The sequence below is a fragment of the Elaeis guineensis genome, chromosome 5, assembly GCF_000442705.2.
Source record: "Elaeis guineensis isolate ETL-2024a chromosome 5, EG11, whole genome shotgun sequence".
Lineage (NCBI taxonomy): Eukaryota > Viridiplantae > Streptophyta > Magnoliopsida > Arecales > Arecaceae > Elaeis > Elaeis guineensis.
In genome coordinates this window covers 124,890,036-124,915,932 of record NC_025997.2, presented here as the reverse complement: position 1 = coordinate 124,915,932, position 25,897 = coordinate 124,890,036, and the positions used below count along the sequence as shown (strand labels likewise).

The 25,897-nt window shown below is 39.9% G+C and overlaps 1 protein-coding gene and 1 long non-coding RNA gene across 3 annotated transcripts; one reads left to right on the top strand and one right to left on the bottom strand.

Moving 5' to 3' along the window:
* Positions 1 to 12,062: 12,062 nt before the first annotated feature.
* On the top strand, positions 12,063 to 14,508 carry LOC105045942 (peroxidase 4). The gene is made up of 4 exons (XM_010924389.2): positions 12,063 to 12,321; positions 12,452 to 12,643; positions 12,730 to 12,895; positions 13,864 to 14,508. Exons 1-4 carry the CDS (start codon positions 12,109 to 12,111, stop codon positions 14,253 to 14,255), a joined length of 963 nt encoding a protein of 320 aa, XP_010922691.1. The 5' UTR covers positions 12,063 to 12,108; the 3' UTR covers positions 14,256 to 14,508.
* A 3,151-nt stretch (positions 14,509 to 17,659) lies between these two features.
* LOC114914208 (uncharacterized) lies at positions 17,660 to 23,046 on the bottom strand. 2 transcript variants are annotated; one of them, XR_012141651.1, is made up of 2 exons: positions 22,735 to 23,046; positions 17,660 to 21,463 (listed from the first exon to the last, which is right to left on the bottom strand). It is a non-coding gene; the product is annotated as an uncharacterized lncRNA (long non-coding RNA). The 2 variants fall into 2 exon arrangements; XR_012141652.1 differs by having other exon boundaries at positions 17,660 to 20,748.
* Between the last annotated feature and the right edge of the window lie 2,851 nt (positions 23,047 to 25,897).

Sequence of the window (25,897 nt, the reverse complement as noted above, 5' to 3'; positions counted from 1 at the left end):
AGGTGGTAGTGGCGATATCGATGGCATCCTTCTTGAACATCGTAGAGGCCTTGTAGTCTTTGATGCAGTGCTCCCAGATGGCGTAGGGGTTCCTCCTGGCTTGGGGGGCACCCTCACCTTTAGAGGATGGCGAAGATCGCAAGATGGACGACATCGTGTGAGAGGAGGACTACCCGAGCCCCCTCGCCTCCGTCTCAATGGCCCTCCTCTCCTTGACCCGATCCTTGATAGCTTTCTTGGATGGCATCATAAGGACAAGAAAAAAGAAGAGTACTTATAGAAGCTACGGGAAAGAAGGTGAAAGGTGAAGTCCTATCGGCCATCAACCTCTATATATAGGCACCAGCTTCCACACCAGCATCCACATCAACTATCAATCAAATGCAGCCACCCTTCGAACCATAAATGGCACGTCTTTCCAACTCTAGAAGTAATTCAAGCGACGCTTCATGAACCAGAATACCACCACATGGCATGCTCTCACAAGCCTGACATCCTTCCCGAAATATTACTCTATTGAAAAAAGTGGCAGCCATAATTCCCCACAGCCTTCATGCACTCTGGTCAAATTTGACTTAAATATGTTGGAAATTATGAAATGTTGGAGGATCATCCACAATGAATGCATGGGAGACCCGATGGAAAAGGTACTGAGAAGTCCTCATCTGAAACAAGAGGTCTTCCAAGCAAAGGTCGACAACGACAAATGACATCGCACAACAAAGAAAAGGATGACACAAGTTGAGCATTTGCTATTGTGTATACATAACTTATTATGATTACAGAACTAACATCATCTCAAGAAGATGATGTCAGAGAACGTTATATTTAACTATGACGAGCTCCAGTCTCTAAAGCTTTGTCGGATACCTTTACACAAATCTCCTTGCCATCGGAGCTGAGCTTACAAATCTCAAACCCCCTGGACCTGCCCTAGGGAGCGAAAGGTTTCGCATCACCGTCTAAAGAAAAATTAAAGAGGTCGAGCCTTGGGAAGGCCATCTTAATCCGGTTCCGGCATGTCCAGAATCCAGCCGTATAGCCTGCATTGAACATGCACTGGACTATGTCATTTGGAGATGTGAGATCACCCAATCCATATCCGACCAGGCCTCGGGTTCTCGTGCTTGTCCGCCGATTTTTTCTTGGCCTACATTCAGCGACCACATTGTTCAAGTGCTCAAGCTTAGAGATTTTCTCTTGGGCAACATGGAGTTCCTTCTAGAACTGTGCCATATGATCGGCGAAACGTCTTTTCACCTCTTTGGCAGTAGTCTCTGACAACTCCAGTTTTAAAATCCTGTTCCAAAACCAGCGAAGTCAAAATTGAAAGTCCTGCTGCTTGACAGCAGTGGCCCAGATGGTGTCCTCTATGAGCTTGGATAGTCTTGTGGACTCAGCCGCCAATCGAGCTTTTTCAATAAAATATGTCATGACACTCCGATGGTTGATCGTCCTCAATCGATCAACTTCTGTCGAGGCCTTGTCTAGGGCTTTCCTGATCTTTGACAATTTCTTCTTTCGGACAGCAACCTTCTTATTTAATTTTTTAATGCTCATTTTAAGATCACCTAAATGGGACTTGATCCTTGTTATAGATGCCTCCGATAAAATCTTGGCAATAGGAACTGAAGAGGTACACCTGACAAGAGCGCACGAACATAATTGGACAAACGAAAGAAAAGCGACACAAATTTAGGAAGATGAAATGTTGTGTCATTAATAACTACTTCCTTACAAAGATAGAGAAAAAGTATAGGTTTCATTTTTCGACCTCGTCTTGAAGATGGAAAGAGTTAGGCGCAACTCTTGAAGGACCTTTTAACATCCTCAACCTAAGGAAGACAGATGTACTCCCTTCGTCTGACTAAAGTCAGACTTGAGAGTAGGGAAGCATGTGTTGGAAGAAATTTTGCATGGGCCGATTACATGAAAAGGCTCAGAATCCAAGATGACTGTACTCAACAGATCCATCTACTATAACCCATCACCGACTCATGATCGCCGCGGCTCCCACTAGTTAATCTTCTGCAACCACCTGATCAACACCTCGTATCTCGAATAGACAAGTCATGGCCGATAATTGCTCGACGGTGGGCTATTACCAACGTATCCTCCTTGGCCGATCATATCTGGCCGACTAGCCTCGTGCCAATAGACAGATCTCGGCCCGATACATCCCTATCCGATGGCACTTTGAGGCAATCGACTGCTGGTTATCGCCGATCAATCCTTGTCTCGACAATACTCGTTTGGTAATTTTATTCAAAATACAACATCCGTCAGGCAACAGTTGACATTAGATTGATAAGATAACTACAACTACCGTATCCCGAATATCTTGAGCGACAATCTCGTACTCTACGAATCACGTCTTGATCATACGGGATCGCGTCAACTACTTGTCAACTGAAGTTCTAACTCTCCGCTATAAGAGAGACTCAAAGAGGACTCCCAAAAAGGTATGCCATTATTCAGCTGTCTCTCATGCTTTTCTTTCTGTTGAAGAAGTGTTCTGATTTGAGCGTCGGAGGATTCTTACTGGAGTCATCTTCGATTAGGACTTTTATGCAGCTCATGCCCTTGGAAGGCCCATCTTACCGTCAACTCTAGCATCCCAGCGCCAGACGAATTCTCGCACCAACAACGTCTATAACCAACCAAAAGCTAGACTCAATTCTAGAGTTTATATGTTAGTATATATGTACACACACATATTATGATTTATGGTTTGATCTGATTTAATATTTTTATAAAATCAGAATAGACGGTTAAACTATTTTTTATGAAAATCATAAACCAAACTAGGTCATTTTAGTTTTCAAATCAGACCATATAAATAAAAATAGTTTGATCTGGTTCAATTTAACGGTTTCAACCATTTAGTGAACATCCCTATCGGCAACCTCCTTTTTCCTTTTATCATCTTTGCCGATCTTTTCTTCCTCTTCTGCCATGCTCAAGGGGCCTGGAGGCAGCCCAGGGGGCTTCGGTGGCCTTATGGACTTTGACCGCTCCAAATCTAAATTTTAAAAGATTTCGGAGTCACCTTCGCTGATGTCGCTAATGCCAACCTCCTGGAGGTCATCATCATTGCCGGAGACCCAATAGTCATTGTTGTTGTGGCAGAAATGAGTTAGAACTTTTTTTAAAATTTTTTAAAAAAAGAAAATCTGATTGGATTGGCCTAATTGGGTTTGGACTAGGCTCAAATGAGGTTCGGATCCGATTTTTTCAAAAATTTTTAAACTTAAGTCTAGCTTGAAGCCCCCAAAAAAAAAAAAATCGAGTTGAGCTCGGATAAGAATATGGCCTGGCCCGGCCTAACCCACTTCCTGCCCTATTGAGGGCGGCCTAAGATTAGCTCGACCGACATTAGAATTTTTATTGATTTCAGCATGGATTTATAATTGGAGGAGACCTATCATTTGGTGGGTCTTGCATAAGTCTAAGAGACTATAATTTGTCAGATCAAAATGGATCAATTCTAGATTTATCTGACAGGGTTCAATTTACAAGATCCATCGATTCCCAATCTGGTTGTTTAAGAGGTGTGACACATGGATCTTAACTTCAGGTATGGTCCGTGCAAAAGCCAGGCCATGTTTGGGTCAGATCTGGGTCATGCGAGTCCATTGAGCATCTGGAAGCCCGTGTAGTGGCTCTAATTCAAATATTTTCCTATCGTCAAATTGGAGGCGAAGACTTTCTTGTAGTACTCTTGGCCTCATGCCCTCAGATGTCAAATGACTTAGCATGCGAATACTCCAATTCTCACGGCTGACTAATCCTTAATGCGGGCAAGGCCAACCTAAAATAAGTATCTAGGAAGAATAAAGTTCACTAGGTAACTTGAAACCTCTCGCATTATGGGGGCCCCGCATTGCAATTATGACTATTGAAATTTGTCTCAAGATCTATACTTTGATTACGCACGCATAAATTTCACTCGGTGAATCCTTTATGAAGTGGGATGGGCGGATTGTATTGCTTGAACGAGAAAATGAGTGATCCATACCGACCCAACAGGTTGCCGACGCTCGGGCCCACTCTTAAATTTGTGAGCCTGGCTTAAAATACGGATGTGTTTGGTTCGGAATTAGAATGAATTAGAATCAGAATCAAATGAATATATTTTTTGATATATTTTATCTATAATCGAAATCAGAATCAGAATTAAAATAAAATTTAAATACTAAAAAAAAATATTGATTAGATTTTAGAGAATTTGGTCATTTTCATATCATCAAAATCAGAATAGAAATAGAAATCTTCCTAATCAAACAGCTATCATAGAAGTCATTCATTTTTATTTCCATTCCCAGTCCAACTCTCTCCACCAAATTTGCTCTAAACATAGGCTTTGTTGAATTAAAAAAGATTGAAAAAACAGCAGACATGATCCTAGTTGATGGTCATTCGATAATGAGGATTCGTGAAGCCAACCTTAATTAATGGGGACAAGATTGAGCGGCTATGTATCGGATGGCATAAACCCAAAGTTGTTTGATCCATCGCCCCTCAACGTGACATAGAAGAGGTTGGTGAGAACGGGAACCTAAGACGTCTGAGGTTGAGGTCAGATAAGAGTCAATAAAAGGGAAACATGAAGAGATACAATTAATAGTCAATCCACTGTATATAAAGAGCTTTTCATGCATGTGATAACGTTTTGCACTTTAATGCATGTCAAAGCTCAGAACAAATCTTCCTTGGTTTTTCTTTTCTTTTTTCCTTTGCATGAAAACCAATCTTCCTTGGTTACTTGCATGGGGGATAACTAATCTCCAACATCAGAATGGAAGAAAAAATTTAAGTAATCTTATTTGAAAACAAATACCGCTGTCAACAATCGTAAGAAGGTTCGAAGTTTGGGGGAATGCAAACATTACTCATAGTGACATACAGCTAGCACGAGTGAAAAAGCGGCGCCTAATTCCAAGTGGCTTAGTCTCCCAAATCAACCACCCCCAATTCCAGAATAATTTATGTATTCCTATTACTTTGCATGCCCCTCCCTTCTGATATAATAATTCAAGCAACAATGACACTGGAACAGTATGTAATTTAGAATTAGCTAGAATAACTAATTAAGCCTGCAGAATACAATTTAAACGACAGGATCTAAAGAGGTAGCCATGAATCAATGTCTAACTAGAGACTAGTAAATTTGTTGACCAAGGAGATTTCTGGTCATTTTTGTTGGAGCTAGACTTACCAACGTCATCCATTGATGCACATGCGATAATTGATCGGGAAAATATTCTATATACAGCACCTTCTAGATACTCATATGTGCAAATATAATAATCTATTATGATTTTCTAATAGATCTACTGATTAGAAAAGTAAGATCTTTACCATTAAAAGCAACTTCTATCACACAAGAAACCATCTTTACATGTTTATGATAGAAACCTTTACGTGTGTTTTAAGTATGGAATGTAGTGAGATGAATACGACCACGTAATTCTTATTAGTAGTGGTTCAGGTTAAGTCGTTCAAACTAGTGTTCAAACTTCACCCATAGCATGGAAATCTTTTGCTCAGTAGTAGTTCGTATGTAAAGTTGTTCAGGATTGATATAAATCAGTAGTGGTATTCAAGCTCCACGAAATTTTCAAGCCGTGAAATGTTTCTTATAACCCATGAAATTATTAATATGTTTAGTTTAAATTAGTCTCCAAAGGAGAAAATACCAGTTCAAACTTCTCTCAAAAGCGGCTCTAAAATTTTGAAATTAAATTATTTTTTCAAATCGGAATTGGAATTTTTTTTTCATGAACATATTCTTCTGATCACATCTGTTTTTCCGTTTCTAAAGACAAAAATAAGGAGGAATTCCAACTAAAGGGCTCAAATAGATCAGCCTTTTTAGTGTGAGAATGTTATTATTGTTTTTTTTTTTTTTTTTTTCTGAAAGGAAGGGAGGCTGTAAAAAGGAACAGCCATCTGTCATTAATTGTTAACTGAAGCTATTTACAGGGGGTGGGTTTACAGAGAGAGAAAAGACTATATGGAAGGGCCTGTCTTTAACCCAAGAAAGGAGAATGTTATCATTGTTGCCGAGACCTAATTAAATATCGCGGACTGAATCATTGGCCTCTTGTTGCCACCTTAATAATACTTGACCATGTCTTCTAATCACTTCGAGTTATACACCACTTTTTTTTTTTGGTAGAGAGTTGTACACCACATTCATGGACAGAGAACGTTTGAAGCCAACCACCCGTCTGCCTCCTCCCTCCACTTTAAGTAAGATGCAAGCAAACGACGTGGAAAAATCAACTTCTCTCTCTCTCTTCTCGTTTTTTATTTCTTGTTGGACCAGTTCGATGTCTTGGACTTCTTAGCAGTATAATAATGTGGTTATCATAGAACAGTTTTTTTTTTATATTTTTGATGAAACCGGAAGGGTTAACCACCCATTTGTTTATTGATTGTTAGGATTCTTATATGCAAGAAAGTTACAGGTTGGTTTTAAATACACATAACCGTTATTACCCAAAAAAAAAAACACATAGCCGTCCGCACCAGTGCGAGTTAATTAGATCAAACGCAAGAGATCGGAGTGAAAAAAAAAAAGGGAAACAACAAAGGGAGACGAGGCTTGGTGAAGAATGACAGCGTAAAACTCGGCAAGATTCCGGAACTAAAGGGTCGTGAAATGCTGTTCAAATATATATAGCGCCTTGAGAAGAACTTGCACTGGTGCCTGGTATTTTCCAAGGTGGCAAGAAGTCCAGCTACGAAGCAAGAATAGGCGCTGTTGCACGACTAATTCTTCCTGATAACCTTGCGTCCAATCTAAATGCACGATTATTCTTTTTCTATCCGAAGATTCCAGCAGATTGTTGATAGAAAGATAGTTCCAGCCCAGCTTCATATTGCTTTCTTTTGGATGCTTTTCCGCCAGCTGGTCCAAATCTCCTCCAGATTTTCCTTTCTATCATTAAATAGATACTGACCGAATGGTTAGATATGAAGTAGATGTCGTGTGGGGAGTGATTGGTGGAATAGGATATGGCTGGTCTTGCGGGCAAAACAATCCATCACACCCTCGCTCTCAGTTCAACAAGAGGTCAAAAATGGCGTCACGTAATAATCGAAAGGTGATGGTAGCCTTGATTGCCACCCATCAAGGAGTGACCTGCAGCGTAGTAGTAGACTCACTTATTCTAGAAGGAACGCCGCGAGGTTATGATTACTGTGTTTAATTAGTATTTAACTATTTTTGTAAATCTGCAAATATTAATTAATTACTATGTGAAAGTGTTAACTAGCCTTTCCTGGAATTAATGTTGGCTGGCTTTTCTGGCCTACCTTTACATCAAAAAAAAAAAAAAAAAAAAAAAGAAGGCTTTTCCAGGAACGTGGATTAGTCCATGTAATAATTAATGAATGCAAGTTGGCATTCATTAGGAAGTGCACGTTCATGAACACATGCACAAAAGTTCACAAAGCTGGATGTCGTCAAATTCTTTTTGATGAACAGAGCTGGAGGTCGAATTGATAGGTGTAATTTATGTTCACTGCACCATCAAAGATGATATTCGCATTGGGTCTGAGCATGAAGCATGGTGGACTTTTGTCATCGCTATCCTTTTCAAGAAAATAAAGGAAGAATGAGTTCACTGTATCATTTTCAGAGTAGAAATTTGATTTTTCTACTCCATTGGTAACCTGCACCCCTAATACATTGTTGGTCTACTACTTATTCTTTCCAGGAAAAAAATTGTCGGGCTTAATGAAACTGAACGATCCTGTCCTTCGTTTGGCGTGTTCATGATCGGTGAAAATCGACAAAAAGATCATGATCTTGGGGGAGATTTTTTTTGACTTTTATTATTGTATATGTCGATAAGAAGTTAGGTAGTTTATGACTTTTCATTGTGGAACATTGTTGTCGTTGTATAGGAATTTTAGCTCTAAGCACCAGGTCTCCATGCAACCAAATTTGGAGTCAAATGACTCGGTTATGGTAAATGTCTTCGGAAAAGTTAGTTAAACTGGGAAAATAATAAAATGCTTTGCAATGGCAGCACGAAACACGGACAGATGAGCACATGACTTCAAAAATTAAACTGTGAGATCAAGATCTTTCGAAGATTGAGGTTAGCCGGAAAAAAATCTACAAGCATGTATATGTCCCATTTGTATAAAATAAAACTTTTCTGGATTTTTTTTTTTTTGGGTAGATCTCATCTCACTTGAGGTTGTTTTGGCTAGTGTACTTTATAAGAAAGCACCTATTAGCAAAGATTAGGATTTAAGCTGTCTACTAATCTAAAGTAGTTTTTTTTTTTTTTGGTTTTTGATGCCTCACCCAATTTTATTCAGTAGTAGAAAAAACAAAAGGAGCAGACGAAGGAGAGAAATAAACTAGAGGGGGTCACTGTGGGTTACAGAAGTTGAAAGCCCTTGATGTGGATGATCTTTCAGAGTATGAAACGAAGAACAAAACCCAAGCAAAAACGGAGTCCAAAACAAGCCCCAAAGATTAAACATCACCGGTGACAGAGACTCTTTTGAAGGCTGTAAGAAGGAGAGTGGACAAGAAAGATGCCCTTTCTCTCTCCTGTCTCGCATATCAGGGGGAAGGTCCTACACTGTACCTTTATTTTTGTGTGAAGAGCGTGGCTAAATCTATGACACTGGAATTGATATCCCAACAAACAACAACACAATCCAATTTCCCTTTAGTTTACAATTTTTGAGTCACAATCTTATTTCCCTTCTACGTGTTTACTTCTTAAGCAAGACATTGTTGGTACATGGATCTTAATTGGTCTGGAGAGCAGTGGAACACCTGCCGTTGCAAGTTTGTCCAAAGAACCATTTGATCTGTCCAAGGTCAAGTAACTTTATTGCTCAATTGTGGTCAGGCTGGGACTTATCTGGATTAGGTTTATGTTGCGTTTATAGCCAATAAAACTTGGGTAAACTGGTCAGCACCTACTCCAAAAGTTTGAGAGAGGACTTGAGGAAAAATAGAAGAAATGGACAGCCTAAATAAGATGATAGGAGGAAAATGGAACTGGAGGGATCTTTCAAGTTACTGATCTCATAATCTCAAAAAATTTAGACCATTTCTCGATTCGTGCATGAGACATCTCTAATAATAATAATAATCATCTCAGAAATTTTAGAAAATCTGAATTTGCTCATATTGATGGGTTCCAGTATTTCGAGAAGCTTGAGAATGCGGGAGCAAAGACCTCCATCAGTTACTCCAACCTTCTTCATTTCTCCACTTGGTAATTTTCAGATGATGGAAATACTTTATAGATGGAACCATTAGGCACTTGAGGAGTTGACTGAGTTCCTCAAGCCTCCACGTATTTTCCTTACATTTTCCCCTTCATCTCCAAGTTAGGCAATAAATTATTCTGTAGATGTAACCTACTGCTAGTAGCATGCATTCATTCCCGTGTGTTGCTTTTATGTGACCCTTTGAGAAGGCCTTTTTTTTAACAATTCTACAGGGGGAGTTCAAGAACACCAGCATAACATCAAATTATCAATATAAGTCGCACAATTGAGTCACAAGAGCACTGCCCCGGTCTAATTAATCCCCACAAGACAACTAGCTTTGAGCAAGTCAAGCAAAGAAAATTCCAATTGAAGAAAGCTCATAACTAAGATGTTGTGCACGTATAAGATTTATATCTTCTGTCTTTAAGAGCCTCCATTGTCAAACAAAGAAGGATTCAAAAGTGTAGAATAGTTCTCATGTTGCAAGGTTCATCTAGTTGGGAATTAGTTCTTCCAAAAGAAAATAGCTTTATTAGTCAATACTTAGATGCATACTAATGAAAAGAATGCGCAGTTTGTCTTATCTGCATGTATTTAAAGCCATTGACCAATGAAGGATGATTAAGTGACAAAAGCTTGTAGCAGCCTAATTGCAAGCATGAATCATCTTTCTGTCCCTTTCTTAGAAGTTCAAACCTCACCATCTCATAAAACGTATTAATGAATTCAAACAGGGATGATCAATTGTTTGTTTCCCTTTTCAACTTTCTCTACCGAAAACATACTAAACTAACCCGTATGTTTTGACTAGACAAATTAAATAGAGTTGGATATCTACTAAAGAAGAACAAAGACTGCCTACTCCCAAAGTTGCTAAAGTAATTCGTAGGGGTGGAGGTGGGGTGGAGGTTGGGCAGGCAATTTAAGTAGTTTTCATTTGTTTGTGTCACATCATTTCCAAAGGCAAAAAGACAGACAACTGAATCTTTTTTTGATTACAAGGGTGTTAGTCTGCCCCTAATGCATATGGCCTTCACAAATGATCATGCTTATCTAGACACCAACCCTGTTACCTCAGAGTTGTTTGTGAGGGTTGTGTGAGCAAATTTCTATAGCATTGTGTGTCCTTTTTATCTTTCTAGCTAAGCATTGTTTCAGATCTTTCTTCCCCATATTAGAAGAGGTTATTTATGATTTTTAATATGCTGAGACACTCTAGAATAAACTAGAAAATTCCAGCTTTTCCAGATTTCTAGCATCTCCTGTTTCCTGCCTTACAAGAGTTTTACTCTTGTAACAATTAAATCCGACTAATATGAGTTCAACAGCCAGGTTTTCCATGTCTGAATATATATCCTCATCTAATGAAGCAACATGCCCTTAATTATCCTTAAAAGGACTTTTGCTTTTTCTTCTTTTTAATGAAAAAAAGGGAAGAAAAACAATATCAACCAATAAAAGTTAAAAAATGTTGTTATTGTTGTTAATGCAAAAAAGGTTATTACTGTAGAACTTGTTTTTTGAGTTTGTTAGAAAACTGCTCCCCATGTACTTAAAGCACTGGCATGGCAAGTGACCGTATTCGTATTCGTATTCGTATTCCTCTTTTTTTGTCTTTCTCCTTTTTTTTATGGTCTCCCTCCTTTTCTTTTTCTTTTTTTTTTTCTCATCTTTTCCAAGAGAACAGAAATATCTTCTTTTCTTTTTAAGACAATGGACAACAACATCTTGCAAGCTGGCGCATCTTTTAATTTTCCACAGTGGATGGTTGGTCTATCACTTCATCCCAAATAATTATGCCATGATGCTTCCAAAGAAAAGAAAACACTTCCTTTTGAGGAGAAAATACACACGTCTTGTTCTCTTTTTAATGTCTATATACCTAATGTCTGTGTTTTTTGTGAGATAGGGAACCACAAAGCTTATAGGGTGTTATTTATTTGTCATCTATTATTTATTTGCTAAGAAGCATCATATTATTATCATCACATAAAACAATGTGGCAAAACATCAACCCCTGCTTTTCAGTGCATTTTTTTTTTCTTTATATAAACTGTATTTCAATTGCACAGGATATGTACGTCGCACATCACATTGCATGTTACAAGCACCAAATTCTCCAGTATTACTCCACTATAATGAAAGTATACCCCTTAGAAGTGTGCATCAAGTGACACTACAATATAGTATGAATTAGGTTTCCTCACGATTCTTCAGGACAAGACATCCCAACTAATCTCTCTTGTGGCATTTACCTTCACTATTTATTTTGAACCCTTGCTCTTATCCTAACAACTCATGAGACACCAATTACTAAGAGCAATCCTACGATAACTCAAAAAAAAAAACTACTCAAAATGGTCACTCATTGCATCAATCGCACAAGGGACCAATGGCACTACACCAACCAATTAAGTGATTTTTTGAGTTACTTAAGCGTGTTCTAATTAATAAAAGTATTAGATATTCTTCAACACCACAAAAACCACCATCTGGAGATGGTCCAACACTACTTTTGGCCACCTATCAGAAGAGACCTCTCCACCACAAGAAAAGCAAATAGGCTTCATCCGAGCCGACGCTCCCGTTGACAGTTCCACCCCCAGAAGCCTAACTCCAGTTGATGATGGACCCTTTCAAGGCCAACAGCCGACCATCTATGTTGTTCTACGTTGATTCCATATCTACTACCCAGTGAGTGCATGCAAACAAGTCTTGAGGGATTAGGTAAGTTGGACATCAAGTTAATGATCCTGCCAAGATCCAATCAAGCCCCACACCCTCACACTTCTATATAATGGGCCTAGTACTTGGCATGGCCTTCCTCAAGCCTAGCACGCTCCTATCCTTCCAATGGCTTTCTCCTCCACATTAACCTTGGCTCCTCTAGCACTCGTTCTTCTCCTCCTTGGGAGCACCTCAGCCCAGCTCTCCACTAACTTCTATGCATCATCTTGTCCCCAAGTCTTCAGCGCTGTGAAACCCGTCGTTCAGGCTGCAATAGCGAAGGAGCAGCGCATGGGTGCCTCTCTTCTTCGCCTCTTCTTCCATGATTGCTTTGTCCAAGTAGTCATCTCACCCTTCCTAATATGTATCACTTAGCCTGCTTTCCTTTTTTTTTGGGTTTCCAATGCCTTAACTTTTTGAGTAAGCTCTTTTAGAACTTTATACCAAGTATGTTACACCTTTGTTATAGGGTTGCGATGGATCCATACTATTGGATGACACACCCACTTTCATGGGGGAGAAGACTGCAGTACCAAATAACAACTCGGTGAGGGGTTTCGACGTGGTGGACAATATAAAGGCCGCAGTGGAGAAGGTTTGCCCCGGTGTTGTTTCGTGCGCTGATATCTTGGCCATCACTTCGAGGGACTCGGTGGTCATTGTGAGTGCCGATCCATCCACTGTTCTTTTGGTCTTGTTCATTAACATAGTCTTTTGATTAACTAAATAAGAGAGCTTGTCTTGCAGCTTGGAGGACCAAACTGGGATGTGAAGTTGGGGAGGAGGGATTCAACGACAGCAAGCTTTTCTGGAGCTAACAACAACATCCCTCCTCCTAACTCCAGCCTCAGCAATCTCATCTCTAAATTTGCAGCTCAGGGTCTTTCCACAAAGGACATGGTTGCTCTCTCTGGTATGAAAACCAAATCATCAAAGTCATTCACACATTACAAGATTAAATAATGCAAACGTATTGTTATGCATTTTAATCAATATGGTTGGCTGTAGCACAATGTTCTCTCCCCCAGAGTTTCCCTCCCCAATTAAGGAATGAGTGGGGCGATCACCTTGACTTTGTGTCGTAGGAGAAAGAGACATGAAAAAATGTTTCTAATTTAAAGTTCATAACCTACCAACATTTGTTGCCGTATGTGATTAATTGACTTTTCTTCTATTCTTTTCCATTTTGGCAAGATATATGTCCCCTATATTACTTTTCCAATTGTTTATTGGAGAGTATAATACCGGCTAACTACGATCCTCTACTCTGTATGGACCACACCGTAGAGTACTATACATCTCTTAAGGGTCGCTATCAAAAGATGAACAATCATTACATGCTTGTGGATCATTTTATTTGATGACCATCTATCTTCTAATGACTTGTTACCGTTCTAGCATATCCTGACCATGTGGAATTCTAAAACTTTTACTTGAAGTAATAGTGTGTAGGTTACGTGTCAGCTACCAGCATCACACAAATGTCTCATATGAACTGACACCATCTGCATCAATGACATCTCTAAAACGTGACATGTAATTGAAAAAGAAGAGACACGCTCCACGTCCATTCAAAAAAAAAAGGAGACATGCTCCACATAAGAAGGTACAACATCAATTTAAACGGGTAGCAGCATGAAGTTGATATCCAGGTCGTATGTAATTACCTGCTACCTTAATAATAAATTATGCAAGTATTAGTGGTCCTACATTGTGCTATGGACAAAATAAGCAATACAATGATCAAATTAACTTATCCAATAAAAAAAACAGTCAAATTAACTTAATTCCAAGACTGGTAAGTTAATCTCATGGTTAATGACCATGTACATATCTTAATCATATTCTAGTTTCTTAAGAATCCTAATTATATTTCTGCAGGTGGCCACACCATTGGGCAAGCACGGTGCCTCAACTTTAGAGCCCACATATACAATGACACCGATATAGATAGTTCCTTTGCCAAGACAAGGCAGATGAATTGCCCGAGCACCTCCGGCTCCGGTGACAACAACTTGGCACCTCTAGATCTCCAGACTCCGACATGCTTCGACAACGATTATTATAAGAATCTCATCAACAAGAAGGGCCTCCTCCACTCAGACCAAGAGCTGTTCAATGGTGGATCCACCGACTCCCAAGTTATGACTTACAGCAATAACCCTAGCACGTTCAACTCTGACTTTGTCACCGGCATGATCAACATGGGAGATATTACCCCCCTCACAGGAAGCAGTGGTCAGATTAGGAAGAATTGCAGGAAGGTTAACTAAGGGGGACCAGTGGCACTTATGAATGGTTATACCACCTATATTAGAAAATGATAGCAGGAAAGGCGTTTAAAGTCATGAGATTGGCTCTATTTTTTATTTGAAAACTACTGTTGTATTTCATATCTTTGTGTTTGCTTTCGTCTATCGTGTATTAAAAGTTCCACTTTGTTGGTCAGGTGTGTATTAAGACACTGGTTATCGAAGCATAAGATATTGATTGTTGAGTTATAAAAATTAATCAAAGTTATTACTAGTCTCGATGTCTCACCATCTGAATCAATAAGCTTTCGAATAAATTCATTCCTTGAATGAGTGTTGAGCAATATACCTGAATTGCTAAGCTTCCGAGGGGTGGTCCGGCCCGTTAGTGATTTATTTTATTGACTTTACTTATTTTATTTATATTTTTTTATATAGCTTTTGGGGTATACAAGGGAGGCAGGACCTTAGGGAAAGAAAAATACAGAAGAGGAAAAGGGGTCCCGTAGGCATCAACGGCCAAAATCAAAACAGGGGCAGGTTAGCTTCTGCATCACAATAAACCTCACCATCTGAGCCTTGATTCGCCGCCGGTTGATTCCTATCTAAAGATAGGTATGGCTTTGAATGGTAGCAGAGTTTTTCCGAACTGCCAGGTATCTTTCAACAAGAGATTGAAACTGGGAGCATTAAGTATAACCATTAACCCAATTGATTTGAGTCTCCCTCCACCCAAATTTGTGAAACTTTGAACCAGATAACAGCAGGGCATAAGCCCTCCGATACAGCTCTCAATTCAATGTCAGGCATATTGAAGAAAAAAACCTCGTGATGGCAATAGACCAGATATGGGTCAGATAGATCATTATCTATAACCATTCCATATTTGCCTTAAGGCAAGGCAAGGCAAGATAAGATGAATAGAGTCTCAAAGCCGGATGGGACGATTAGAGTTAAACAAGACAGGTCAGATAAAATTACAAAATCAATTTTGTTCTTTCTTTTGCGCTAGAGAGGAAATTTATTGAAAAACAAATATGTATCTAGATTGGGTTCGGAGTCCAACATTAATCTATTCCTGGTCGGTTTTTGGAGTACCCAATGGGATGGAATAAATTGCCATATCTAGAAATACCAGCTGCATAGATAAGCCTGCCTATATGATCTCTAATTAGGAATCTTCTAACATAGTTGGGGAAGTTAGACTCTGTAAGCTTTGAAACTGATTAAGAATCCACGCGGTTTGGTGAGCTTTGAGAGCAAAGGGACGGAGCCTGGGTTGCCTCCAGCCTATTGGAAAATGACATGGCCTTCCGTTGAAAAACTTCTGAACTTCTCAAAAGTTGGGGAGTGAGTACATGATATTAAATAACGACAGAAAGGTTAAAATCTATATCAAGTGACTTATCGATGAAATCATCCAAAGAAGATGCCATGAAGCTGACACCAAGCTCTATTGTTTCTTTGCTGACTTCTTTTTTTATTTTAGTTTCCTCCTTTGGTTTTGGGTTCTGATGAAATTGCTGAGCTCTAAGATCAACTACACCAGCAATATTAATAACACCCGGTCAAATTAGGTACAGCCATTTGGTCATCTTTTGGATTGAAAAAAAGCTTTAAAATAGTTTCATATGATCACCAAAAAAGATATCTGGAAAGCATATTCAGTGCAACAGGTTCTGGTGCAGATCTATTAAGATACAAACCCACCATTAGACCTTTCCCTTGGCTCGTTCTGAGTGCATGGTTAGGTAACCATGAACCATATGACCGACCATTAAACATGGTCAACAAGAATAAATTCCATACATATATATGGATTTATCATGTCCATTTCTTTGATTTGACTAGTGATTCACCAGTCTTTCTGCCAACCAGAATAAAAAAAACAAACTATTGTAACACACGCTGGTTGCTAACTCCTTTATTAACAATATCAGAACAATAGAATAGCTTCCAAATGCTCCCTGATTGGCTGTTGTGATAGAATAACATCCATTGTTTGACTAGTCCAGCTTTAATTAATTTTTTGTGGAATGAAATAATGGCTCCTATAATGGTCGTTGTCAGCCGTTATAGTTGAATTACAGGCAAAACTCTATAGCTCAATGACACGAGTTATATAAGAAACCCAGTGAAGAAAAAGAAATGGGAAAACAAAAGAAGCAGGACTTCTATAATCTATTGGTCAAGTAACAGCTTAACAAAATTTCTTGTGCTCTGGGCCACAAATGGATGGGCTTCTTATCAAGCTATCCAATATTTTTGTCTAATATGGACTCGGCCAGGCTATGCTCAAGTCTCAAACATCAAATCCAAAACCAATGGATAGTCAGGGAATTAAGAGTTATTGTCCATGGATCCAGTCCAGCCCAAAGCCAACCAATGACTTAGGTCAACCATATGCTAACTCTTTAAGCACTAAAACCTAAATATGATGGCAGTTAGAAAATCTACCAACAACCATCGTATGATACTCCCTGTAACAAGACTTAACAAGGGTGCATCATACTGTACCATACTGTGGTATTTCAAATATTCAAAAACCAAAATAGATACAGGGGTGCGTACCATACCAACATGGCCGGAACACCATGACCCGACAAAGGAGTAGGAGGGCAAGGTTATAAGTTTAGGAAATCATTGAAAAATTGAAGAAGAATGTGAAAAACAAAAGGATGGCTTTAAAGCCAGAACGTATCAACAGAAGATATAGTTAGGTACAAAAAAAGGGGCATAAAATTTGCACAATCTTTCACTCAATACAAAGTTAGAGTGTATCTTTACATGCATGTGAAATACTCATTAAAATTTCCTTAACCTATTGCATCATCACAATTGGAATTATTTAACATGACCACATAACCCACTGCATTTTAATATAGCAAACTTCTGGTCCCCAATGATTGAGAAATGTTTTTTAGCTTCTGACTGAAGCAGAGTTATTGACTCTAGAAAAACACTCATAATTATATGTATTTCTTAAACTTCTAAAAATTCTAATTCTGACAGAGTGCTCTTGCATCTCTTAAAGTTACCTTTCTAGGATTTTCTGTTCACATCTCTTACAACCATATATAGAAAAAAGTGGCATATTTTGGATATAAAATGGGTTTGGTGCTCAAAATAAATGATCTCCATTAGAGATTTTTGCAATATCACCATTCATATGAAGCTCATAACTTGTTTCCCTAGAACACAGAATGCAATCCATTTTTAAGAAAGATATTGACAGTGAGTGAGATTATATACTGGCTTCTCCTTGAACTATCAAATTTAAATTATGGAATTGGGTAGGCCCTTTGCAGCACATACGAATTAAGCTGGCACAAGAACAGATGTTAGCTTATTGGGTTGCAGTCAATTTAGGTTCACTTCTTTTTATACATTTTATAAAACAAAAGGCAAGGCAAGTGCTCCAATAGTAATAAACAATTCATATACTCTGAAATGTGGACATTAGCAGCAGAGATCCTATCTAAAATAAACACATTTTATATGTGCGTTTCTCATATTAACTTGGTCTTAATTAACAGGTATATAAGGCAGGACATTTTAGTTGTCTATGCCAAGTCGATATAACATGCGAGAGATTGTCTTTGCATCTAGATGCTTCTCTTATTCTATATCCATTTTAACTAAATAAAAACAACACTACCTGTGCTGTTAACATGACTCTCAGATTTGGCTTGGATGGGACACATGCTCCTGTTCTCACATGGACTAACCAAAAATTGCCATCTGCAGCTCAAAAAAGCAATAAGATATAGAGTAGATACAAGAGATAGCGACATTATGAACTAAGCATGCAACTTGTATTTGTAACTCTAAATGTTAAACCGTGCTGAATTAAACTCAATGATATAATGATGCAGGTACTGCAACAGCTTGCAGCCCTTGGCCATAAATCAGGAAGGAGAACTGAAAAGAAATATCTGGATTTCTACTCTTTACTAGATAATGACGAATGACACTCTAATTGGGATGCCAAAAGTTGGGGGAAGACAAGAAGAAGAAAAAAGAAAATAAAATAAAAGAAAAACCTCAAAAGAAAGCGCACTTATGTTCATTTTTAATCTACTAAATATTTTGCAACCGCATCTATATATTGTTACACTTCCACCAAAAAAATAAAAGAAATCCATCTATATATTGCTAAATCTTCTGGTCTGACCAGATTGACCATAGTCAGGTTACAGCTAAGTCATGCAATCGTGCCTGGACCTCATGCACCACAAAAGCAGCACGTGTTATCCATAGCAGTCTACTTGAGCTTAATGAAAAATTCAACTGTTATTCTACTCTCATCCAGGTTTGGTACATCATTTAGTTGCAACTGTAGTCCTGAATTCCTATTCTAACTGCGTTGCTGACATCTCGAAAAGCTGACCAGCACTAAAATAACATTGGCAGCAGATGAGATGAAGATGGGTTGTATTCAGAAATTATGCATTTGATCATTCCTCTGCAGCAAAAAAAAAAAAAGACGAAAAAAGAAACTACATATATGATCATAACCATAGGAAAAACAAAGGCTGTTTCTTTTTTCTGCACTTGCAAAAAGATCATTTCCAAGAGGCAATGTTTTCCACTGCCATTTGCTTTCTATCACCTTGGATAACTTTTGAAGCAAATGTTTCATAATAAAAGATAGGTTCCACGACATTAGAGATGATACACCCATTTCTCTAACCAAATGAACAAAGTGAAAACATTTATTCACACACATTTTAGATACTAAGTTAAAAAGAAACAACTTAACAATATTGTAAGTAAAAAGACCATCATATTTGATTTGCATAATTGCATGGCCCATCAACATTTCATTCAGTTCAGGAAATGCAATATATCACAGGGTCAAATTGCAGGCACACCTTTTGCTTATCTAAAAACGGATGGCAGAAAGGACGAAATTGAGTCATCAAAAGGCAAAGGAAACAAAGTAACTAAGATGCTGGAAGAAATTATAGATTTTCAGTGCTTCAGTATACCTAAGTGTAGTAGCAGAATCTGCATGATGGAGGATACAGTAATGGAGCTGGACTACTTCAAAAATGAAAAAAAAAAAAGGATAATGAGCTAGACAACTTACAGATCCTGATGTTCCTCTTTGTGCTTATACTCACAGGTCTAATGTGGCTACAGTCATTGTTAAACAGAAGTCAAATGAGAAAAATACCAGGTCACTTAGGTTGGCCACTAATAGGACAGAGCTTCATCTTTGCATCAGAGTTTTCAAGCCCGCCTAACAGTAATAGTTTCATAAAAAAGAGACACCGTAGGTCAGTACTTGCTAAGAAGATCTCCATCACTTCTAATAACATATTTATTCACATTTCATTGTTTTTTTTTTTTGTTTCTTTATTTTTTATTTTTTTTACTTCTCTGGTTGTGGCCTGAAACCAGGTATGATAAGGTGTCCAAAACGAGTATCTTGGAAGATTCACTGTCTTCGTGATTGGGAGAGAAGCAAGCAAGATACTTTTGTCCAGAAAAGATGTAGTAGTGAGGTTGGCATTATATATATATATGTACAGGGAAGCAAGTTTTGGGGCTCACAACCTTACTACAAACATATGGAGAAGAACGGGAAAAATTAAGGAGACTGATTGCTGATCCACTTTCACTTGATGCCCTTAACGAACGCTTCCAATTCATCAATAACTGACCATAGAGATATTGGATGGATAAGCTGGAACAGTTTTTGTCCTTGAGGAGACATGCATGGTGTGCAGAGATACATTGCACAAGGTTAACCTTTTTTAAGTTTCCAGACCTCATTAATGGCATATAACTTTGGATGATGCATTCACTTGCCACTTAGAAATCCAGGATTTACATTCCATTGCAGTTTTAAGGTACTACCCAAAAACAATCAAATGTATGCACCTTCTGCCAAATAGCCTTATTATGCATGGCCAATCAGTTATGATTGAACATACTAATGTTCTGGAACCATAAGAGGTGCTTCACTGATCAAAATGTAGCCAAAATAGCCTTTCTATGGGGTTTAACATGGTTGGTGGTCCCAGGTTCAATTGTTTTATTAATCAAGGAAAAGAATAAATAATGGCATGGCACAGTGAGATGTTACCCGAAATTTCAGAAAAATAACAAAATGGCAATGTCATATTTAAGACAGCATCTCAGCAGCATTTTGAGATTACATGTGAAAATAGTCATATATGACTAGTAAGCAGCAAGATACCTAACATTCCTGACCACTATTTCAAACAAATTAGCTTTTAACAACAGCTTTTGACTGGAACGAGCTTGGAACAGAATGTACTCCATGTTGGATGCAACAACATCCATAATAAGGATGGAAAGGCTATCCATGATGTTTTTTTATAGTCTCTCCTCAAAAGATGTTACAAGTAGATAGCAGAACAAGATAAGGATGATAAACTTACAGGTTTGCAGATGAAAGACAATATCTTGACACTTCTTGTTGAAGGTCATGATGCTACAACTGCAGCTCTTATATGGCTCATCAAATTCATAGGAGAAAACCCTACTGTTTTGCAAATTCTCAGAGTAACAAACTCAGTTATTTTTGAATATTAATAATATTAACATAAAATTGCTGATACAAGTATCTTTTTTCTTTTTTTTTGGCAGGAAAAGCACAGGGTTATTCAAGGAAGGAGTAACAAAGCATGGAACCTTACCAGGTATGAAGTCAATAATATGCCCTATACCAACAAAGTCAGCAGTCTATACTATACAATTACAACATAACCATCAGCAAAAATGCAGGTGTCAAGACTCTGCTGCAAGGCTCAGGTTATTAATGGAACTCTTCGGAAGGCAACAGTCTTACCCTGGTTTTCTAGGAAAGAAGCTCAGGACTTCTAAATTGATGGTGTGGATCCACAGACTTCAACTTAAGCTTCACCAATTCTATAAGTGTGTTTGGGGCTAATGCTAGTTTATTTTGATATGGTAGGGTACAGAATTAAGCAAGGCTGGCCAGCTAATTTGGATGTGTTCCTATTCCACCATGATCCAAAGGTTTTCAAAGATCCTGAAAAGTTTTGATCCATCAAGATTTAATGCGAATTCATGACCAACTGCAAAATTCTTTTTTTTTTCCTTTTGTCATGTTGCTTGCAGATGGCTTATGATGTCTGAGTGCAGAAAGCCAGAAACCCTTGAAAACATTGAACTTCCTGGGTTTTGGTAGTGGGCCACACATATGCCCTGAGATCTGTGCCTTTATCCATCACCTAGCATGCAGATACACATAAAGGTGACTATGAACAAAAGATATCTGCCATTTTATCTAAAGAATTACTTTAATATGGATACTGTGATTGCAGGAGGAGACCTCTAGAGAATGATGACCACCTCCAGCAATTAGTTGTTTGAATGCACAAAGCCAAACATCCTAAGTAGTAGAACCACTGTACAATTCTTGCAATATCTATTTCCAAGTAAAATATATACATTACAAATAACACATACTTGCATAAGCAAGAGGTGTTTTGGTTACCAAAAAGCTGCATGTCTCAATAAACATGCATAAATATAAAACAATGTTGTACAGTTTTAAATTTTGATGTTTCAGCTTTCCTGCTTGTTTGGTAAATCTAGATAACTGCATACTGGTTTCCATTATATTGTCCTATTTTTGGGATGAAAGAGGCCTGACTTCATTAAAGACATATTTTCTAAGATAAGCAGCGGGATGTATCTAAAACTAAAGAAATGGCATTCACAATTATTTTGGCATCATATTCACCGAGTAGTAATTGTTAGTTTTCTTTCCATTTAGCAATGTAGTTTCGTATGCAAAAATAATTTCTTTATTGGTCACGACTAGCACTGATTTATCAATTTAAACTTTGTGAAATACATTAGACGGATTTCAGATGACCCTTAAATGAAATATATAAAGATTACTAAATGTTATAATAAATCATTTGTCATGGTTATGACTGTAGTTAATAATCATTGCCCATACAAATTGGAACAATCACATGCTGAAAATTCCTAAGATATTTCCTTCTATTGCCTTGCTTTTCCATTGACTCCATATCGTCCAAATATTTATTTATTTATTTAGAAGGTTGTAGCAGGCTTGTACATATCATCCAAATATGACATTTATTATTTACCTTTTCAACTCCTTATGGCATTATCTGAAATTGATTAAAAAAAAAACATTTGGAATTTTTTGCCAAAATCTAAAATATAGGTCATCACGAAAAGAAATCATACACGAGATGCAACGTATCAATTCGACACGCATAATATTCGAAAAAAAAAAAATTTCACAGAAAGGAAACAGAAGTAAGCACTCCAGAACATCGACAGAAAAATGGGAAAAACGTGAAACCTAGCAGAAACTAGGACTTATATTTTACCATTTTCCCTCTTTGGCCCATGCATTAAAAAATGAAAATAGAATCCGCCATATTCTACTCATTAAGAAAGCTTGTCTATAACATCAAATCTACGGTAAAAATTTGAAAAGAGTGAAGGAAGGAGAACGTACAGATTTTACGAAAGTCAAACAAATTTGCTCGTCCACTGCTTGCGATGCCGTCTCTGACGATGGAGGCCTTTGCCCTAAAACTCACTTTTTTACGCACCGGACATAGCCGTTGCTTGCATGCACCAGGTGCAATTGGACCGCGCAAATCCCACGGTGGATAACACGCCACGCGAACCCTTTATTTCACCGACTCTGGATTGCGCGCTCTCCACCGTGCATGTGCTCCAGGATTTTTCATGGTTCACTTGCACCTGATGCATGCAATAATTTCTCATGAAGTAAACGATGGGCTTTGATTTTAATTGGGTTAAATTATTGATCTCAGAAGATTAAACCCAATTTGATGATTAGATCTATATGGTGCTGAATTGAGTTTGGCTCGATGAAATATAGTTTAATGATTTGAGTTCCACTCCGACACTAGACTGGACCTGGACCCTCCAAGCAATCATGATTCGGGAGGGTCTGGATCGAGATAATTAGACCGGCAAGATGGACATCAACCCAACTTACACAATACTTCTAATAGCCACCAAAGTGCAGGAAGGTTAGTTATGATAAGAAAAATGATCCCTAAGATTTGCAATTGTATCTACGATGTTAGGATTTGACGCCTCGAGATTCAGCCCACATTGAGCCCACAGCGAGGTTCGCGGCGAAAAACGGAGTCCAACGAGACCAAGATCACCTGAAACGGAGTTCGGATGGAAGAGATACGAGCTTTTGAAGTCGGCACGAGAATCGAGGCGGTGGGGGACCGCCGGCCACCGGCGGCGAGAGGCAGCGGCACGGCCGCAGGCGGCGGCGCGCGGGACGCGCGTCCCAGGCCCGCGTGGGACGCGGGACCTAGGCCCACGCGGGACGCGGGACCCAGGCCTGCTGGCCCCTTGCCCCGGTCCACCGTGGATCGGGTGGTCCACGACGCGGCCTGTGGACCGCGTGGGTGTTTCCCACGCATTTCTCGCGGTCCACGGCACTATTCCGTGGACCGGAGCGCGATCCAACGGTCCAGGTGGCTTCCGGTCTTGATCCGACGGTCCAGGGGGTTTTTTGGCTTTGTTTAGGACTCCTAATCCTTCTCTAATCAAGGTTTAAAGTCCGATTAACCCTTTAAAAGGGCTGTGCGTGAAACAGAGAAGTGAGTGCTCGGGTTTTCTAGCCGCCGTACGAACCAGAGGAGAGAGAGAGGCGTGAGGCGCTGTGAGAGAAGGAGCAGGAGGCTCCTGGACAGCGGTCGCCAGGCTCTTCAGGGGTTCAGGGGGTCTCCAAGAGAGAGAGAGCTTTTGTGAGGGGAACTTCATGTGAGAGAGAATTGGGTGTACAAGGGTTGAGGGTGAGGTCTCCTCTTGTAAAATTTTCTTTTCATAGTGAAGTTTGCATGCCCCGTGGAGGCGAGTCCTTTTGTGGCTGATCCACGTATTTTGATTGTTTTTCCTTTTGTTTTGTTTCTTCTTTCTTCCTGCTGCATCGCGTGGTACTGAAAGGATCTTGGGAGGTGGTGTCCTGGCCAGACATCCACCCAACAAGTGGAATCAGAGCAGGGACGCAGATTGCAGTGGTGGTGAGCAAGACTGAAGATGGAGAAAACAGGAACAATCAAGATGGAGATCAACAAGTTTGATGGTAAGAGCAATTTCTCCTTGTGGCAGGCAAGGGTGAAGGACGTGCTCATCCAACAGGGGTTGATCGATGCTCTCTTATACGATGAGAAGCCGACCACCATGGAGGTGCGGGATTGAAAACGGCTACAGATGCAGGCGGTGAGTACCATCCGTATGTACCTGGCGGATGAGGTGGTGATCCATGTGCTGAGCGAGACTTCCCCGACGGTGCTGTGGTCGAAGCTCGAGGAGTTGTACATGGCGAAGTCTCTCACCAACACACTTTTCCTCTGGAGGCAGTTTTACCAACTGCGGATGACTGAGGGACAGAGCGTGCAGGAGCATCTGAGCCACTTCCAGAAGATCCTCACCGACCTTCTCAGCGTTGGCGAGAACGTTGAGGAGAAGACCAGGGCGCTGGTTTTGCTGGCGTCGCTTCCTTCTTCGTACGAGTCCTTGGTGACTGCTCTTCTAGTGGGGAAGAGCACTATCAAGATGGACGAGGTCACCGCGGCGATACTCCAGAACGAGGTTCTCAGGAGGGAGAACCCAGCTTCGAGCTCAGGTGGTGATAGCTCAGCTTTGGTGGCTTCTGGAGGTACAGGAGGCGGTAGACGGAGCGACAGGAGATTGCAACGAGGGCGGTCTAAGTCCAGGAGGGACTTGAGCAAAACTAGGTGTTACCGGTGTGAAGAGTTGGGGCATCTAGCCAGAGATTGCCCTCAACTGAAAAATCGGACGGTGGCTGCTGTAGCGACGGCCGACAGCGATTCAGATGGAGATGTCCTGGAGATATCTGATGAGGTATCTACTTCTTCCCAGCAGTGGATATTAGATTCTGCATGCCCCTATCATGTGTGTTGCAGAGAGGAGCAGTTTGACTCCCTGGAGAACAGTGAGGGCACTGTATATCTGCCGGATGGATCGAGCTGTGCGATCAGAGGCATTGGGACGGTCAACTGGAGGACACATGACGGTGCAGCGAGGAGATTGGGGGAGGTCCGATACATACCCGATTTCAGGCGGAATCTTATCTCACTTAGCAGACTGGATTCGAGAGGCTACAGGATGGTAGCTGGTGGAGGAATCCTGAGGGTGCTACGCGGCGATAGGATTGTGCTGGAGGGGAAGAAGGGGAGCAGAGGACATTATTACCTGGCAGGGAGCCCAGTGCGAGGTGGAGCATCGGGAGCCAGGTGGAGCCCAGAGCGAGGTGGAGCTCCAGGAGGTGGATCGGGCACGAGACAGGAGACTCGGGAGGACGAGAGACGACGTCGCAAGGTAAGATTCCTATTGTGGCAGGATGATGCCCCGAGCAGGTCTCAGGTCAGGAGGAGCACAGCATACGACGAAGATGGGATCGAGCAGCCTAGCTCGACTCCCATGTTTGCCCATCCATGATCAGCAGGCGATTGCCCCAGGGCATAGGGGCGAGGAGATCCAGAAGCTCTCGGAGTTTGGAGGAGGCCGAATATCGAGTCGAGGTGGAGATTGTTAGGATTTGATGCCTCGAGATTCAGCCCACATTGAGCCCACAGCGAGGTTCGCGGCGAAAAACGGAG

Coding starts and splice junctions, on each gene's coding strand:
- LOC105045942 (XM_010924389.2), top strand. CDS start 12,109: ATGGCTTTCTCCTCCACATTAACCTTGGCTCCTCTAGCACTCGTTCTT. Junction 12,322..12,451: donor TCCATGATTGCTTTGTCCAA/GTAGTCATCTCA, acceptor CCTTTGTTATAG/GGTTGCGATGGATCCATACT. Junction 12,896..13,863: donor GGACATGGTTGCTCTCTCTG/GTATGAAAACCA, acceptor ATATTTCTGCAG/GTGGCCACACCATTGGGCAA.